Source organism: Lipotes vexillifer, unplaced genomic scaffold (assembly GCF_000442215.2).
Source record: "Lipotes vexillifer unplaced genomic scaffold, Lipotes_vexillifer_v1.1 scaffold738, whole genome shotgun sequence".
In the NCBI taxonomy this organism is placed as follows: Eukaryota; Metazoa; Chordata; class Mammalia; order Artiodactyla; family Lipotidae; genus Lipotes; species Lipotes vexillifer.
In genome coordinates, this window is record NW_006769699.1 from 420,245 (window position 1) to 437,391 (window position 17,147).

At 43.9% G+C, this 17,147-nt stretch overlaps 1 protein-coding gene across 6 annotated transcripts in view; it reads left to right on the top strand.

Moving 5' to 3' along the window:
• Positions 1–17,147, top strand: part of KIAA1217 (KIAA1217 ortholog) — a 323,890-nt gene that overhangs the window by 256,361 nt on the left and 50,382 nt on the right. For 4 of the 6 annotated variants that reach the window (XM_007445859.1, XM_007445858.1, XM_007445861.1 and 1 more), the window contains one exon: positions 15,586–15,635. In XM_007445859.1, the coding sequence (XP_007445921.1) occupies positions 15,586–15,635 (50 nt within the window). Of the gene's footprint in view, positions 1–15,001; positions 15,107–15,585; positions 15,636–17,147 lie in introns of all 6 variants that reach the window. The other 2 variants (XM_007445857.1, XM_007445860.1) reach the window with 1 other exon arrangement.

Genomic DNA, 17,147 nt, shown 5'->3' on the forward strand with positions numbered 1-17,147 from the left:
TCCCCTGCATCGGCAGGCGGACTCTCAACCACTGCGCCACCAGGGAAGCCCGGGATTTGATCTCTTAATTGCAGACTTTTAGAAGGAGAAACAGGACACTTCCCAAAGGACCAATGATTGCTACTTCTCTGGTCAAATGATGTTTTCACTGTCATGCAGCCTCAGTTTTTTTTGTCTTTGTAATAAAGGCAGTATGTCCCTACTCCTGCAACAAGCACAGGGATCTAAGAAGACCAAAAAAAAAAAAAAAAAAAAAAAAAAAAAAAAAACAGAAAGAAAAACCCATGAGAGAGACCAAGTATAGGAAATGCCTTCCTTTTTTCCCCTAGGAATCATTATCTTATCTCTTTGGAGTCCACCCTGAGAATCTGTGGATCAAAAGCAGGTGGGAAGGGCTTCCCTGGTGGCACAGTGGTTAAGAATCCGCCTGCCAATGCAGGGGACGTGAGTTCGAGCCCTGGTCCAGGAAGATCCCACATGCTGCGGAGCAACTAAGCCCTTGTGCCACAATTACTGAGCCTGTGCTCTAGAGCCTGTGAGCCACAACTACTGAGCCCATGTGCCACAACTAGTGAGCCTGTGCTCTAGAGCCCGCAAGCCACAACCACTGAGCCCGCACACCTAGAGCCCGTGCTCCACAACAAAGAGAAGCCACCATAATGAGAAGCCCGCGTGCCACAACTAGAGAAAGCCCGTGTGCAGCAACGAAGACCCAATGCAGCCAAAAATAAATAAATAAATTTATTATTAAAAAAAAAACAGGTGGGTGTGGGGAGCTTCCTTCTGCAGCCCCCATAGGATCGCTCAAAGAGACCATCACCCCGTATCCTCTGATACCTTCACTCATTGGGAGGTCAAATACAGGTCTGTATTCAAGTAGCCAGAACATGAACAAACAGCTATTCATACTGGTTTGTACCTGTACCAAGAAAAAAAAGTGCTCTGTCACTTCCAGAGCAGGAATATTAAAAATTGCCCTTAGGGAAGAGGAAGAAAATGCAAAGCTAGATGATATCATAAGGCAGGGTGTAGGCTTGTCCTGGGGAGCAAAGGCTCTCATCAACTGGGAAGTGGAGCCTCACCCCAGATGGTGGGTGAGTCACAGGAGGTGGCCCAGAGCCCTGCTGAGAGCCCTGGATGGGGGAGGGGGTACACATGACCAGCTGTGTTTCCTTAGACCCTGCCTTGCCAGTAAGCCTCGGTGTCCTTGTTGTGACAAGGGGATGGCAACTAGGACCTCCTACGGGTTTTGTTGAAATGAAAACAGGTGTAAAATCGCTTTGTGAACTGGAAGGTTCTCCATAAATAAGAGACTTTATGACATAAACCGTGAAGCCATAGCCCTTTTGCATAAAGGAGCAGTAGCGCATGGGCCATTTGGAGACTGTGTGTCTGAGGCACTGTGTGTCCAGAGGCTGGCTTAGGTCCGTATTCTGGTCTCAGCCAGAACAGCCCTCCCAGACAGTAGGTTGTGAAATAGATTAAAGGCGACCTGGTGTTTTTCCAGGTGCAGTTGCTATGCTGCGCAGAAACCTCCCCTCACCGAAGTCAGCCATTGTGCCCGTCAGGAGCACAGGCCCGGGTGTGGCTGAGCTTTGCCCAGCCTGCTGGGCCTGCCACGCATTTTTTTTTTCTTTTTTTTGCTTCAGTCAATATCACCAGACCAAAATGGAAACAAAACCAGGGCGTCTAAGATAAGTTCCCTCTAACTAGACAATTGTGTGAGTCTAGAATTCTGCATCTGGCAGGATGCGGTCTCCTTGGGTTATGGGGGTAAAGAGAAGGGGTGCCTCTATTTAACAAGGGGTGGGAGCCCCTTGGGGGAAGGTGGGCCCTGTTTCCTCTGTATGCCAAGTTCATTCAGCTTCTTACGTTTCCTGCCATGACCTCATTCACTGGCTTCCTGTGTTTGAACTTCCTGGGACTTTTCTTGCCTCTGGCATTTTGCATTTACTCTTCCTTTGCCTTGTGCTTCCTTCCACCTTCATCTACCTGGATGGCTGCTCCCTGACGTCAGGGCTTCACCTGAAGGCCATCAGCTCAGCAAGGCACACCTACACACGTACCTGTGCACACAAACATAACCGTATAATTAGTATATCGATATTACAAATAATATATTACATTATAAATAAGTAATATCTGTATATATATATTTATTTATTTTTTAATTTTTTTTTTAATTTTTTTTTTTTTTTTTGCGGTACATGGGCTTCTCATTGCTGTGGCCTCGCCCGCTGCGGAGCACAGGCTCTGGACGCGCAGGCCTAGGGGCCACAGCTCACGGGCCCAGCCGCTCCGCGGCATGTGGGATCTTCCCAGACCAGGGCACAAACCCGTGTCCCCTGCATCGGCAGGCAGACTCTCAACCACTGCGCCACCAGGGAAGCCCTGTATATATATATATTTATATACACACATATATATATAGGCTTGGCTAAAAAGTTTATTCCGGTTTCTCCGTGATATTGTATGGGAAAACCCGAACGAACTTTTTGGCCAGCGATCTCTCTCTCTCTCTCTCTCTTTTTTTTTTTTACTTATTTAGTATGTTGTACCACTACTTTCAACCCCTAGAATGTAAATTCCACCAGGGTAAGCCCTTTGTTTTATTTATTTATTTTATTGGAGTATAATTGCTTTACAGTGTTGTGTTAGTTTCTGCTCTACAATGAAGTGAATCAGCTATATGTATACATATATCCCCTCCCTCCCGCCTCCCCCCCATCCCACCCATCTAGGTCATCACAGTGCACCAAGCTGAGCTTCCTGTGCTTTATAACATGTTCCCACTTGCTATCTCTTTTACACATGGTAGTGTATATATGTCAATCCTAATCTCCCAATTCGTCCCACCCTCCCCTTCCCCCCGTGGGTCCACATGTCCCTTCTGTATGCCTATGTCTCTGTACCTGCCCTGCAAATACGTTCCTCTGTACCATTTTTCTAGATTGCACATAAATGCGTTAATATACAGTGTTTGTTTTTCTCTTTCTGGCTTACTTCACTCAGTATGACATGCTCAAGGTCCATCCACATCTCTACAAATGACTCAATTTTGTTCCTTTTTATGGCTGAGTAATAATCTATTGTATATATGTACCACATATTCTTTATCCATTTGTCTGTCAGTGAGCGTTCCATGATCTGGCTATTGTAAATAGTACTGCAGTGAACATTGGGGTGCATGTGTCCTTTTGAATTATGGTTTTCTCAGGGTATATGCTCAGTAGTGGGATTGCTGGGTCGTATGATAGTTCAATTTTTAGTTTTTTAAGGACCCTCCATATTCTCCATAGTGGCTGTATCACTTTACATTCTCACCAACAGTGCAAGAGCGTTCCCTTTTCTCCACACCCTGTCCAGCATTTATTGTTTGTAAATTTTTTGATGACGGCCATTCTGACCGGTGTGAGGTGATACCTCATTGTAGTTTTGATTTGTGTTTCTCTAATAATTAGTGATGTTGAGCATCTTTTCATGTGCCCCTTGGCCATCTGTATGCCTTCTTAGGTGAAACGTCTATTTAGGTTTTCTGCCCATTTTTTAATTGGGTTGTTTGTTTTTTGATATTGAGCTCCATGAGCTGTTTATATTTTGGAGATTAATCCTTTGCTGCTTTGTTTGCAAATATTTTCTCCCATTCTGAGGGTTGTCTTTTCGTCTTGTGTATGGTTTCCTTTGCAGTGCAGAAGGTTTTAAGTTTAATTAGGTTCTATTTGTTTATTTTTGTTTTTATTTTCATTACTCTAGGAGGTGGGTCAAAAAGATCTTGCTGTGGTTTATGTCAAAGAGTGTTTTTCCTGTTTTCCTCTAAGAGTTCTACACTGTCCAGTCTTACATTTAGGTCTTTAATCTTTTAAGTTTATTTTTGTGTGTGGTGTTAGGGAGTGCTCTAATTTTCATTCTTTCACATATAGCTGCCCAGTTTTCCCAGCACCACTTATTGAAGAGGCTGTCTTTCCTCCATTGTATGTTCTTTGCTCCTTTGTCATAAATTAAGTGACCATATGTGCATGAGTTTATCTCTGGGCTTTCTATCCTGTTCCATTGTTCTATATTTCTGTTTTTGTGCCAGTACCATATTGTCTTGATTACTGTAGCTTTGTAGTATAGTTTGAAGTCAGGGAGCCTGATTCCCCCAGCTCTGTTTTTCTTAAGATTGCTTTGTCTATTTAGGGTCTTTTGTGTTTCCATACAAATTGTAAAATGTTTTGTTCTAATTATGTGAAGAATGCTATTGGTAATTTGATAGGGATTGCATTGAATATGTAGGTTGCTTTGGGTAGTATAGTCATTTTCACAATATTGATTCTTCCAATCCAAGGACATGGTATATCTCTCTCTCTGTCTGTGTCATCTTTGATTTCTTTCATCAGTGTTTTATAGTTTCTGAGTACAGGTCTTTTGCTTCCTTAGGTAGGTTTATTTCTTGGTATTTTATTCTTCTTGTTACAGTGGTAAATGGGATTGTTTCCTTAATTTCTCTTTCTGATTTTTCATCATTAGTGTATAGGAATGCCAGAGATTTCTGTGCATTTATTTAGTATCCTGCAACCTTACCAAATTCATTGATTAGCTCTAGTAGTTTTCTGGTGGCATCTTCAGGATTTTCTATGTATGGTACCATGTCACCTGTGAACAGTGACAGTTTTGCTTCTTCTTTTCCAATTTGGATTCCTTTTATTTCTTCTTCTTCTCTGATATTCGTGGTTAGGACTTCCGAAACTGTGTTGAATAAGAGTGGTGAGAGTGGACATCCTTGTCTTGTTCCTGATCTTAGTGGAAACGCTTTCAGTTTTTCACCATTAAGAATAACGTTTGCTGTGGGTTTGTCATATATGGCCTTTATGTTGAGGTACGTTTCCTCTATGCCCATTTTCTGGAGAGTTTTTTTAATCATAAATCGGTGTTGAATTTTGTCAAAAGCTTTTTCTCCATCTGTTGAGATGATCATATGGTTTTTATTCCTTAATTTGTTGATATGGTGTATCACATTGATTGATTTGCGTATATTGAAGACTCCTTGCATTCCTGGAATAAATTCCACTTGATCGTGGTGTATGATCCTTTTAATGTGTTGTTGGATTCTGTTTGCTAGTATTTTATTGAGGATTTTTGCATCTATGTTCATCAGTGACATTGATCTGTAATTTTTGTGTGTATGATAACTTCGTCTAGTTTTGGTATCAGGGTGATGGTGGCCACATTGAACGAATTTGGGAGTGTTCTTCCCTCTGCAATTTTTTGGAAGAGTTTGAGAAGGATAGGTGTTAGCTCTTCTCCAAATGTTTGCTAGAATTTGCCTGTGAAGCCATCTGGTCCTGGACTTTTGTTTGTTGGAAAAGATTTTTAATTTCAGTTTCAATTTCATTACTTGTGATAGGTCTGTTTATATTTTCTAATTCTTCCTGGTTCAGTCTTGGAAAATTGTACCTTTCCAAGAATTTCTCCATTTCTTCCAGGTTGTCCATTTTATTGACATATAGTTTGTAGCAGTCTCTGATAATCCTTTGTATTTCTGCAGTGTCAGTTGTGATTGCTCTGTTTTCATTTCTAATCTTATTGATTTGCATCCTCTTCCTTTTTTTCTTGATGAGTCTGTCTAAAGGTTAATCAGTTTTGTTTATCTTCTCAAAGAACCAACTTTTAGTTTCATTGATCTTTGGTATTGTTTTCTTCATTTCTATTTCATTTATTTCTGCTCTGATCTTTATGATTTCTTTCCTTCTACTGACTTTGGGGTTTCTTCTTTTTTCTATAGTTGCTTTAGGTGTAAGGTTAGATTGTTTGAGATTTTTCTTGTTTCTTGAGGTGAGATTGAATTGCTATGAACTTGCCTCTTAGAACTGTTTTTGTTGCGTCCCATAGGCTTTGGGTCATCCTGTTTTCATTGTCATTTGCGTCTATGTATGTTTTTATTTCCTCTTTGATTTCTTCAGTGATCTCTTGGTTATTTAGTAGTTCACTGTTTAGCCTCCATGTATTCGTGTTTTTTACAGTTTTTTCCCTGTAATTGATTTCTAATCTCACAGCATTGTGGTCGGAAAAGATGCTTGATATGTTTTCAATTTTCTTAAATTTTCCGAGGCTTCCTTTGTCCCCCAAGATGTGATCTATCCTGGAGAATGTTCTGTGTGCACTTGAGAGGAAAGTGTATTATGCCACTTTGGGGTGGAATGTCCTATAAATATCAGTTAAGTCTCTCTGGTCTATTGTGTCATTTAAATCTTGTGTTTCCTTATTAATTTTCTGTCTGGATGATCTGTCCATTGGTGTAAGTGGGGTGTTAAAGTCCCCCACTATTACTGTGTTACTGTCAGTTTCCCCTTTTATAGCTGTTAGCATTTGCCTTGTGTATTGAGGTGCTCCTATATTGGGTACATATATAGTTATAATTGTTCTAGCTTCTTCTTGGATTAATCCCTTGATCATTATGTAGTGTCCTTCCTTGTCTCTTGTTAACATTTTTTATTTTAAAGTCTATTTTATCTGATATGAGTATTGCTATTCCCGCTTTCTTTTGATTCCCATTTGCGTGGAATATCTTTTTCCATCCCCTCACTTTCAGTCTGTATGTGTCCCTAGGTCTGAAGTGGATTTCTTGTAGACAGCATACATATGGGTCTTGTTTTTATATCCATTCAGCCAGTCTGTGTCTTTTGGTTGGAGCATTTAATCCATTTACAGTCAAGGTAGTTTTTGATATGTATGTTCCTATTACCATTTTCTTAATTGTTTTGGGTTTGTTTTTGTGGGTCCTTTTCTTCTGTTGTGTTCCTGCCTAGGGAAGTTCCTTTAGCATTTTTTGCAAAGCTGGTTTGGTGGTGCTGAATTCTCTTTAACTTTTGCTTGTATGTAAAGCTTTTGATTTCTCCATCTGAATGAGATCCTTGCCAGGTAGAGTAATCTTGGTTGTAGGTTTTTCTCTTTCATCACTTTAAGTATATCCTGCCCCTCCCTTCTGGCCTGCAGAGTTTCTGCTGAAAAATCAGCTGTTAACCTTATGGGGAATCCCATGTATGTTATTTTTTGCTTTTCCCTTGCTGCTTTTAATATTTTTTCTTTGAATTTAATTTTTGTTAGTTTGATTAACATGTGTCTTGGAGTGTTTCTCCTTGGTTTTATCCTGTATGGGACTCTCTGTGCTTCCTGGACTTGGTTGGGTATTCCCTTTCCCACTTAAGGAAGTTTTTGACTATAATCTCTTCAAATATTTTCTCAGACCCTTTCTTTTTCTCTTCTTCTTCTGGGACCCCTCTAATTCAAATGTTGGTACGTTTAGTGTTGTCCCAGAGATCTCTGAGATTCCCTTCAATTCTTTTCATTCTTTTTCCTATATTCTGCTCCTCGGCAGTTATTTCCACCTTACTGTCTTCCAGCTCACTTATTTGTTCTTCTACCTCAGTTATTCTGTTATTGATTCCTTCTGGTGTATTTTTCAGTTCAGTTATTGTATTGTTCATCTCTGTTTGTTTGTTCTTCAGTTCTTCTAGATCTTTGTCAAACATTTCTTGTATTTTCTCGATCCGTGCCTCCATCTTTTTTCAAGATTCTGGATCATCTTTACTATCATTACTTTGAATTCTTTTTCAGGTAGTTTGCCTATTTCCTCTTCATTTATTTGGTCTTGTAGATTTTCACCTTGCTCCTTCATCTGTAACATATTTTCTTGTCATCTCAATTTTTTTTTTTTTAATGGGTGGGGTTGTGTTCCTGTCTTCCAGGTTGTTTGGCCTGAGGCTTCCCACACTGGAGTTTGTAGGCTGTTGGGTAGAGCCAGGTCTTGGTGCTGAGATGAGGACCTACGGGAGATCTCACTCTGATGAATATTCCCTGGGGTCTGAGGTTCTTTGTTAGTCCAGTGGTCCTGACTCAGAGCTCTCACCACAGGAGCTCAGGCCCACCCCCCGGCTTGTCAACCAAGATCCTGCAAGCTGCGCGGGGTGGCAAAAAAAAAAAAAAGGAGCAGAACAATAACAGAGTAAAAAATAAAATGAGAAAACTAACAGATATGTTAGAAAAAATAAAAATATAGATGAAACAACAGCCAGAAGGTAAAACAGAACCACAGTAGCATACACACAAAAAAGAAAAAACAGCTGGAAAAGACCTTGGCTGTGGGAGGCGGGGCTTTGGTGGGGGCGGGGTTTAGGCCGGGGCGGGGTCTACGTTTAGAACCCACTTGGTCGGGAAAGGCCTTGGGGGTGGGGGGGCTTAGGGTCAGCACGGCTGGAGGGGGCCAGGAGCGAAACAGAACCACAGTAGCATACACACAAAAAAGAAAAAACAGCTGGAAAAGACCTTGGCTGTGGGAGGCGGGGCTTTGGTGGGGGCGGGGTTTAGGCCGGGGCGGGGTCTACGTTTAGAACCCACTTGGTCGGGAAAGGCCCTGGGGGTGGGGGGGCTTAGGGTCAGCACGGCTGGAGGGGCCCAGGAGCGCCTCTGGCCTCGAAGGCCAGAGGGGCAGGCCCAGGACTCCAGCAGGCTTTCTGGGCCCGAGTGGGTGGGGGAAACACTAGGGGCGTTCCCCCCAGCCTCTGATTCCAGAGGCTCCTTCCCTGTTCGTCTCTCCTCTTCTCACTGCCCACCCCACCTGCCCCATGACCCGTGCAGCTGGAGGGGCCCCTGAAAGGCAGGGAACCAGGCCTGGAAGCCCAGCAGGCTTCCCGGGGCCCAGGTCGGGGGTGGGGGGGGGGACTAGCCACATCTCCCCTGATCCTCCGAGCCCCCGAGGGTCCCTCCAGGTGTGGCAACCCCTCCCCTCTCCCAGCCACCCCTCAGGGGCACCAGTCCCATCCGGCCTCCACTTTTCCTCCTCCTTCAGTCCCCCCCATGTCCTACCCAGTCGCTAGGGGGTTCCTCCCGTCTCCTTGAGCGTCGAGCTCCCCCACCAGCATCTGGCAGGTGCCCTAGTTCTGGGGAGACGTGAACTCTGTCCTCCCACGCCACCACCTTGACTCCACCAAGCCCTTTGTTTTATTCACCACTAATGCCCCAGCAGTTAGAATTGTGTCTGGCATAGTTGATGCCAGAAAAATCGGTGCTGAATGAATGAACTTGAAGGGATAAAAGGAAGCCTTACGTATCCATAAGGTTTTGCCTGTTATAATGTGCTTGTGCATGTATTTTCTCCTTTGCCCTCCTTCCCCATGTCACTGTAGGAGGGCAGCCCTGTGGGACAGCTAAGGCAGTTGTTCTCCTAGTTTGATGGTTGAGGAAACTGAGACTCAGAGACATGCAGTGATTTATGAGCACTGATTTGTATCTCCCCTTGAGTGTCTGTTGATCAACTCAGCATGTCCAAAAACGAACTCCTCTCTTCCCATCTCGGGTACGACTACTTTCATCCATTACTTGGGCCAAAAGCCTTGGTGTCTTATTGACGCTGCCTCTCACATTCCACACGGGACAGCAGAGGATGCTTTCAGAGCTGTATCCAAAGATGCCCAGACTCCAGCCCTTACTCTCGACCTCACTGCCACCACGCCAGTCAATTTCTTCTCATCTGTTCTGCTCCTCAGTCATTCAGGGACAGAGTCATACCAGCAGAGGGACAGCAAGGCTGAGAAAGGTCAGGACAGTGGAGAGTATGTGAGGGGGTCTCCCAGGTAAGGAGCAGGAAAATTAAAAGGAATTCCCACACAGTGTTGATGGCTGGCAGTGAAGGAGCTAAGGCCAGCATGCAGGCAAAGAGCTGGTTTGTGTGAATAAGGGAACGGAAGACAACCAAAGATTGCTATTCTTAAAGGGGATTTTGGAGTTTCAGATCTAGAACGTAAAACTGTATCAAGTAAGAATTTAAGGTCAGAGAATATCTGAAGAAGAGCTTGGGGATCTTAGTGCCAAATTTCTGAAAGGGTTATTGGTGCGAATGTTGAAGCTATAAAAGGTCATGGCCTGGGGTGTGGCAGCCAGGAGGCCCAGCTTCCTGTGCTGAGGTCATCCAAGGATGTGAGGGAATTTCCTGGAGGCTGGTAGGGAACTTAAGGATGAGTAATTCAGAACTCAGAAGCAGGGGAGTTGTTGAGAGTTTGGACAGATGACGGATTGAAGTGGCAATGGGAAGATAGAACAGCCCTAGTCTCCTTTCTCCATGAGCAGAGGGCAGGGGGAGAGACAGCAGCCTTCAAGGTCAGGGTTATACAGAATATTTCTTCACGAGCCTCTGTGTGCCCCGTCCTCCTCTAAGGACTGAGGATGCAAGAAAAGGTGCGAGACGTGGTTGTTATCTCTAAGGAGCATGCAGTGGTACCCAGGCAGTACTGTTGCCTACGAAATATTTAGAGGTACGTGTCATTGTAGCCCCAATGCGATTACCACTAACTCTGTTAATATCTGCTCAATAAATCTAGGTGTTTCCATGAGAAGTTAACTTTATTGGGCAATTTTAGAAGGATGTCTTTAGTTATCAGCTCTTTCACCAATAGGTTAACTTCGGGCAGAAATAGAAAGCTCATGGCTCAGAGTCCTCCTTAAAGCTTTACCACAAATTCAGATCATTTGAATTCCAGTACTCTGTTGAACTCATCTAAAAACAGTGTTTTCAATTCCTCTGGATTTTTTTTTCCTCATAGCAAAGAATCGGGGCATGAACAAACAAGGGCATGGCCTAGCTTTCAACCTGTTCACTATTCAAGTTCTGGGAAAAACGCCTTCAGCACTGCCAAGACGAAAGGGTTTTAAGTCACTTAGATTGCTCCTAGAAAAAAAATTGACTTTGTGAAAGGCAGGCATTGCTTAAGGATGATGATACTTGCCATGTCCACAGCAGCTCACATGGTGCCTAGCACATATTAAGTGCTCGGAAATGTTTGTTGATGACTCCTTGACCATTTATCACTTTCTGAAGGGGGAGAGAGGTGACAGGGAATGAGCAGGAACCAGAAAAATAATTACAGAATATTAGAACTAGAAGGGAATGATGGACCACCTAGCAAGTACTCTCAGAAAGCCAGCCCTGATTACTATAGTTGTTACTGACTATCCTGTACCACTACGTTCCAAAGTTAGTAACTGGTTACAAAGGTGAATGTGGACTTGGGACCGCTTGGTTGGCTGGTGTCAGCCAGCTCCCAGCACTTTTGGATATTTAAAAACATTTCCTTAGGGGTTTATTATAGGGGAATTCCATTCTCATACTGCTTGTTTTTTAATAGCCATTAATTTACCTAGATACACAATGATAAAGACTTAATTCAGGCTTAAGGAGGCCTCAGTCAGTCCAAAGACAAGTCCCCAGTCAAAAAACATTGAAAGTGAAAACTTAAATCAAAGTCGTATGAATGGACTCGCTGGCTAAAAATATCTCCCCAAATAAAGATTTTTTTTTTTCCTTCTCTGGACTCTGCAGACAGAGAGCAGACCACGAGCAGACTGGGTTTTGCTTCATCTTCACAGGCAGACATGGGGCTCGCAGGAAAGCTGGTTGTAGCAACAGGAATTTAATACTGGGATCAGCACGTTCTCTGGATTGGATTTGAATTTTTTATTAATATTATGCTTGGACCCCGAGAAAATTCATTCAGCCAGCCTGACTTATGACACTAAATGACTAGTTAACCATATATACTAATCACATAAATATGGTTTATGGAACGATATAAAATGGTTTATGAAATCACTTTTAAACCATCTTTTCAACAGTAATTTTACCTGCCCTGGAATACCTTAAACCAAGCGATACTGGCAAGAATTAACTTAAGCATCTTTAGTATTCTGATGATTATCGTACAAAATTGCCACTGCAATAAAATGACAGGGTTGTTTTAATTTCTCTTCTTCCACTGCATTTCTCTTTTTTCCCCTTTCCCATTAAAACATACTTCATAACATTTCATCATGGGAGAAGTCTGCCTAAGTTTCCAGTTGCTGAAATTTAGTTAAACCATAAAATTGTTTCCAGATTACCAACCATGAAATGGAAAGACAATCTTATTTATGAATTTATAAATCAGATAATCTCCCTCAAATGAATCCCGAAACCAGAAACACTTTGATGATTAAACAGGAGGGAAAAAGTTTTCTCATTACCATGTGTCAAAAGAATTGTATTTCTGTGAAGTGGATTTGGCCAAGACGGTGGAACACGCATGTGCAATCCGTGTGCACAGCAGCTGGGGCATGCACTGTTTCCTGAGCAGGGGGAGAGAATCGCTCTCCCTTGACCGTCAAGCTCAAGTGTACTGAACTCTCAGGGTTCTGACAGATCATGTCTCCTTCCTGATGACCCCACTGATGACATAGCCTGGAGGAGGCCACCCAAGGAGCATCCAGTCCTGTCCTCACAGATACAAAAAGGAGAACAAGTGTGTGGATATCTGGACTAAACGCAGGGCTTTTGCTCCACAGCATCCAGACCCTCATCCTACGTCAACATCATCCCTGGGTAGTCAGGAGAGTTGGGGTGCCGTTTGGGGGTTTTCTTTCTCTGCATCCTAAAACCGTTGTCTAGGGGAAGATTGGTGAGAAGCCAAGTACCTCCTGAGCCAAGGAGGATGCCAAAGGCATGTACGAAGCCCTGTAGACACCCCTCTGAGAGGACCCACCTGTGCTGAACCATTCGGCATTTCTCACCATGGTGATGAATCTGTTGACGGTCAGTGTCTTGAATCTGGAATGATTCTAGTGCTTTGTTTCAGTTTTTAATGCTGCTGCCCTCCTTTGTTAGACCAGTTAATGAAAGCTGGTGGTGACCAGAGAGGGACCAGAGAGTACACTGACTTAGCCCTAATCAGGACCGTGCCTAGGCCAGCACTGGAATCCATCTGCTGTTTCTCTTCCACCAGACTCTTGCTTGTTCTCTGCATCTGTGGACTTACCTACTGTTTACATCTCTTAATATTACTGTCTCTTGAGTATAGTTAGTTTGTCTCCGCACCTTCGTATCCTGCACTACAGCTTCACAGAACCCGTTAAGCCTTTTCCTAACCAAAGCTGTCTAGACCCTAAGAATGTCCTGCCATTTTAAAAGAAATGAAATCCTTTGCATTTGCCTAGGATTGAATAAGAGCGGTAAACTCGTACATCTCGGGGTAGCTCTCCGCCGCTCTTAGGGTCTTGAGTTTGGCTTCCAGCATTACTGTGGGAAGAATGGAGGTTCTGGACAACTTCTGCCTGGAACTCAGCAGGTCCCCCCAGAAGTGGTCCATTTCCCAAGAGCTCATTTGGGTGAGTCTGTACCCCCGACACATGGAGACCAGCCACCACCCCATCGTTTCCGAGGTGCCATGCAACTTGGGTCTGATAAACTTGGGATCTCCCATGGCTATTTACTAACCTGCTTTCTTGAGTGGAATTTCTTATTTTTCTCTTTGGCAATGCACTGCTTAATGGCAGACAGGCCGCCAAGAATACACGTATAACTGAAAATGCTCTGCAGCTCAGAGGTTTAGCATTCACAGATATGCCTGAAAACACTTGGAAAGTCACTCCGGGTAGATGCATATCTCTTCTCACTGTTTGAGATCTCTTCTTTCCACACTATTAGAACAAAGAGATCATACTATTAATACTTAATTTTTCCCCCCAGTGGGTTGACAACCATTAACTCTCCAGACTGCACGACTTACATCCAAGAAACCCAATATTGTGACACAAGCATCCATTTTAAACTAAAGAAAATGCATGGAATTCTGAAGTCAGAAGCTTGCAATTGTGAAATGAATCTCAGTGGGGTTTTTTACGGCACTAAGAGTTATATTCCAAAGACAAAACGCAAGACCAAAAAGTTGTGTATGAACAAAATTACCCTTGAAAGTCCTCTTGATTGCCATGAAGTTCAAGATACAGATACAGCACCTCTTGTGAAGTCCAGCGTAACCACCAGTTATTTTGTTCCGGTGAAAGAACAGGCCACCATGACTTTTTCTGTTGGGTACCAGGTAAAGTAGTTGGCTTGTATTTAAAAGCCACAGTGTCTGAAAGTGCTGTTTGTAAGCCAGGAATCATCACCATTGCTCATACTACAAGAGGCCCATGGGACTGAGACCCTCAGTGAAGAATGGGGTCCCTTTTCTGTCTCAGGCTGGGACTGGACACTTGCTGATGGGATACGACGGTAGCCCAGGTGTCCACACTGTTCTGACTCTTCTCTCTCCTCTCTTTTATTGTCTTGAACTACCAAGTAGGTATAACTGAATTCACATATGCCATTGCGTGTGTGATGGCTGTCCTTAGCAGAGGTCACTCTGTGGTGGTGATTCGATAATGTGTTGGGAATACTGGTAATAGTTCCACGACACTGCCATTGTCTGACGTACAGAAATGTGAGCCAGTTTCAAAAGCTACATGAATTGTGCGTAGCACCGGAGAGCCCTGAACAGAGAGGTGTAGTGTCTGTGCATGATATCAAAATTGGGAAGAGTTCTTATTTAGGTCTGGAGATAACCAAGTTGTTAGGTGTATTCGTTTTCCTGCTTGATCCTGTGAAAGCCCCCAGGTTCCTATGACATTGAGTTGGGGACCCTCTACCCTCAAGGAAGACATTGATTTCAAGCACACTTTTCCATGTTCGTAAGAGACATTCGCGTTGTGTTGCTCTTGGGCTTTACAACAAGTTTTACTCACAACACACAACGAACATCTCCATCATTTACAGCAAAGTCAGTCAGCAGCCTCCCAGCTGCGGGGAGGAACACAGCTCAGAAGTGGCCTAGGGTCCCCCTGGTGCAGAGGTCAAATAGTAAAAGAAGGGCAGAAAGGCTCAAAAACACAAAGATGCACAAAGAGAATTATTTCCAAGCTTTTCCGTTTTCCATGAGGCCTCTGCTGGTCTGTCCAGTGTCTTTTCAGTAAGGTCATCGGGTTAATACTAAAGTCTGACCATCAGATCTTGAGCTCAGTGGGAATTTGCAGGCTCGGTAGCTTCCCCAAGCCAGGTTGGGGTGAACTTTGGAGGCCTGCTAAGTGGAACTTTCATAACCCTCAGACGATCATTCATCTAGACAAACCAGTCTGAAAGTCAACATAAGCTTTAACAAACAATTCTCTTGTTTTACAGAGAGAGGATGCAAGCCATGGAGAAACAGATTGCCAGTTTAACTGGCCTTGTTCAGTCTGCGCTTTTTAAAGGGCCCCTTACAAGTAATAGCAAAGATGCATCTAGGTAAAAAAAAAAAAAAAAAAAAAGAAAGCAAACCAATTCAAAGTAATTCAATCTGTTTCTCTTTAATGATTAAGATCATTCATTCATTCCAATCGTTTTCTTGTAATCATTTCAAGGCTGAAAATATCCACATCTCTATGAATCATGGTTTGTTTGTTTGCTTGTCTATTTCTGGTAATTCTTTGGCCCAAGAAGGATAAATGGGCTTCCCAGTGCATGTGGCTTCATGGACCACTGTGCAGTGCCTGCCGCCACCATCCACATGTATCCACATCCTCCGTCATCTGAGGGCCATGAGCGTGCCTCAGCTGCACACCTGAGAAGCCTTTTCCATCCCGGCCAGTAGTGGTGCTGACGCTGAAATACCTTCATTGCTTAATACCCTCACTAGCTGCTGCTGATTGCTTAGAATAGTGAATGGAAGGGGGGGAAACGCATTTGGGAAACTGTATTGCTGACTCTCTTTTTCTTTCCTTCAGCGAGAAAATGATGAAAACCACAGCCAGTAAGAACCACACAGATGGTGCAGGTGAGTGTTCTCCAGACCTTCAGTAGGCCTGGAGGGTGCCTTTGATGAGCCTGGTTTGCTTCCAGACGTATTAACCTCTCCCCAAGTCACCTATTTGGTGCAACTTCAGAGGCTTCTGGGGTAACTCCCTACACCACCCCTTCCCTGCTTAATGCTGAAATTCCAGATGAGTCATTAATTTGAGGGGAGTCCTCTCCCTTCAGTCTTCATTCATTTATTCACTTCCTCATTCATTTATTCATTTATGAGGCCATATATCCAACAAATGCTTATATGCCTGATACTGGACCAGGACAGTGGACATCACTAGGACAGGGCTCCCTACTCCCTAATCCGATGCAGAAAATGGATCTGGGACAGGTCATTATATGTGTGCTGAGTGTTAAGAAAAAGTGCAGGATGAATGTTTACCCAACAGAGCTGGCCTCAACCAAGGCCATTTCCCTGAGGAAGTAAAACAAACTGAGGCCAAAAGTATGAGGACAGAAGGAAAGAGCCATTCAAGTAGAGAGCAAAGCATGTACAGATGCTATGGTGAGGAATTTAGATACTATTCTAAGTACAGAGGGAAGGCAGTGGAAGGTTCTACAGTGGGGAAGGGCCTCAGCCCAGCTGCAGGATGTGACCAGATGAGAAAGGGGCACGAGCTGATAGGGAGCCCCCATGGGTCAAGGCAGGAGAAAGAGGCGTACTTGGACCAGGGCCTGCTTTCAAATGCCAGCATCCCCCCAGAGAGGCCCCAGTTATAGCCCCTGTGCCCTTTACTAGTATCCGGGTATATTTGATGTCCGTCTTATCCTGCAGACTCAAGGTGGGCCTCTCTCAAGAATACGAAGTCTTCCCTTCCCTTGGGTTAGAAATAGAAATCGTCACCAGGGACATGCTTGGCTACTGAATTACTCAGTAAGCATGTGGCAAGTTGGGTGAAACCCCTAATTTGGAGGAAGCCACAGAGTGTAGTGCCACACGGTAGAATGGACAGAACTGGGGACTTCAGTTGAGACGTTTATTCGTCCTGGTTCCGCGCCAGCCAAGTTCAGGCCCTCCAGCCGTAAAGCCAGCAGGGCTGCTCTTCCAGCATTCCAGGTCCTCATGGGATCGGTTGGTTTACTTAGAAATCAGTCAGTGACCTTGGTGGCAGCCAGAGAATTGTTTCATGGAAATTGCTGAGCTTGTCTTCATAGCAAGTGCCAGTTTACTTTGGAGGTTTTAAATGTTCTCACCCCAAGAAAGACATGGTAATTATGTGACAGGATGGGCGAGTTAGATAATAATCATAGGGCAATATGTAAGTGTAGCAAATCAACACATTGTACACCTTAAAGTTGTACAGTGTTACATGTCAATTATAACTAAAAAAGTTGGGGGGGGCTTCCCTGGTGGCGCAGTGCTTGAGAGTCCGCCTGCCGATGCAGGAGACGCGGGTTCGTGCCCCGTTTCGGGAAGATCCCACATGCCGCGGAGCGGCTGGGCCCGTGAGCCATGGCCGCTGAGCCTGCGCATCCGGAGCCT